The following is a 1,947-nucleotide window of genomic DNA, read 5'->3' as shown; positions in this document are numbered from 1 at the left end:
GATTTCCATAATCATTTCCCATTCATTTTTAGGAACTTAGAGAACTTAAAAACCTAAGGCATTTAGATATATCTCGTTGGGAGTAGTCTACCTAGGCTGTAGAATGGCTCGTTTTCCGTCACTGGCCGGAAAATCGTCCGGCTTCGGCCACCGGCAATCCCTCCGCCCTCCGCCACCCTCCCCTAGCTCCGCCACCCTGCTTCTCTGCCACCCTCCCTGGCAATCCTGACATTCCCTGCCATTCCCTGACAAAAAATCCGATCGCAGCTGGAGGGCCTGACATCCCCTGACAAATCTGGGACGAGCGGGAATTGCAGCCATGGAGTATTATTGCCGGTTCCAATTCGAATTGAGGAAATGGTCACCGGCACTGCTCACTCGCTTCCCTCTTCGACTCGGCGCTTCCCTCTTCAACTCGGCGCTTCCCTTTCAGAAATGGGTCCATTCTGCATATTTGAAAAGAGTGAAACAAATCACTCTGGGAAATGGCATGTTGTTGGATGTTCCAAAATACTTATTTTCTTGCAACTGCCTCACATTTTTGAAGCTGCACTGGTTCACGTTAACAAAGCTGCCTCCTTATTTTAGTGGATTCAGTTTCCTTGTAACCTATTTTCTATCATATATTTATGCAAATGATGATATAATTGAGCAGCTCGTAGCACAATGCCATCTTCTTGAAAACTTGACAATCCACCGTTGTCGAGCGCTGAACAGTTTGAAAATTTCTGCTCTGAATCTCAAGTATTTAGATTTAAATGGACTTGACTGCCCACAACTAATAATGAATTTCCCCCAACTAGTGAATTTCATAGTAGATGATTGTCCAAGTATGTCAAGGTTGGAGGTTAGTTCTTGTGGGTTTCTGCATTTATCCACTACAGAGGTTAATGTAATTACAGGGTTTTCTACTACAAACATGTTGAGAAAAGTTACCCTTCATGGGTACCGTAGGGAAGTGCGTGACCTTCATGGATTCAATGGGCCTGGAGAAATTACTCTTCATTTTTGTGCACAGGTGCTCTCAATTGAAGCTTTTGGCAGGTTTTTCAATCTTGAAGATCTCTCAATAGAAAGTGACTGGTTCAAGGTTAGTCATCCTAATGCTTTTAGCTTTAATATTACCATGATATTGTTATCTTGTAGAGAGATTTTTCATGCAAAATTTGGATGGCAGACCAAAGCAAAAAGCATGGAAGTATCCAGCTTAAACCTTTCCCTGAAATTTTTGAAGAAGGTTCATGTAAAGGTTTCAACTTTTGATAAGGAAGAAATTGATCTGCTGGGTTGCCTTTTCAGAAGTACTCCTTCATTGCAAACAATGACAGTTACACTATCAAGATGCTCCCAATACATCCACGAGCTGAGCTTCCTGAAACAACTTCTGGGTTTGAAAAGATTTTCTGACTCCAGTGTAATTATAGCAGAAAAATATGAGGGCAACTGTGAGAGATGCAAAGAAGGAGAATGAATAAGTTTTTGTAATCATTAAGCTTAAGCCTAGATTCTGCTACAGTTTCATGGTAAATAGTTTATCTAAGTTTGTCTCTGTAAACAGCCCACCAAAACCTGCGCTTTTGTTATATGGGCCTGTGGCCCAGTCATCTGTTTCCTTTCATTTTTTTGTAGTTTGAATTTAGCTGCAAGGTATAGTTATGCAAATAAACTTCGTCTAAGAGTATCTGTATGTCAATCTTCTTTTCCACATTTGAAGTTTATATTTTAAGGTATTTGGTTTCTTTGTTCTCCATCATATTTTGCATAATGGGTGCCCTGAATAAATAAACAGTTTAAGAACTTTAGTTCAGTGAAATGTGTTTTCAACTTAAGACTTTAATATGTGCATTGTCCAGAAGTTATCCATAAATCATGGGCTTGCTCTGAATAGATGAAATTAATACACTTCTAATTAGTGCATTGCTCATAAATTATACACAAAACACAGGT

The 1,947-nt window shown here is 39.9% G+C and overlaps 1 protein-coding gene across 1 annotated transcript; it reads left to right on the top strand.

The window, feature by feature from the left end:
* The first annotated feature begins 319 nt into the window (after window positions 1–319).
* On the top strand, window positions 320–1,471 carry LOC149206793 (F-box/FBD/LRR-repeat protein At1g13570-like). The gene has a single exon (XM_089397800.1). The coding sequence runs from the start codon at window positions 320–322 to the stop codon at window positions 1,469–1,471; it is 1,152 nt and encodes a 383-aa protein (XP_089253926.1).
* Window positions 1,472–1,947: the final 476 nt, after the last annotated feature.

The sequence above is a fragment of the Pinus tabuliformis genome, chromosome 1_2, assembly GCF_031772625.1.
Source record: "Pinus tabuliformis cultivar Carrire ecotype Pingquan chromosome 1_2, CPIR1, whole genome shotgun sequence".
NCBI classification, from domain to species: Eukaryota; Viridiplantae; Streptophyta; class Pinopsida; order Pinales; family Pinaceae; genus Pinus; species Pinus tabuliformis.
This window is presented reverse-complemented; position numbering and strand designations above follow the sequence as displayed.

What these genes read in the sequence shown, in the direction of transcription:
- LOC149206793 (XM_089397800.1), top strand. Translation starts at nt 320, where the DNA reads ATGGAGTATTATTGCCGGTTCCAATTCGAATTGAGGAAATGGTCACCG.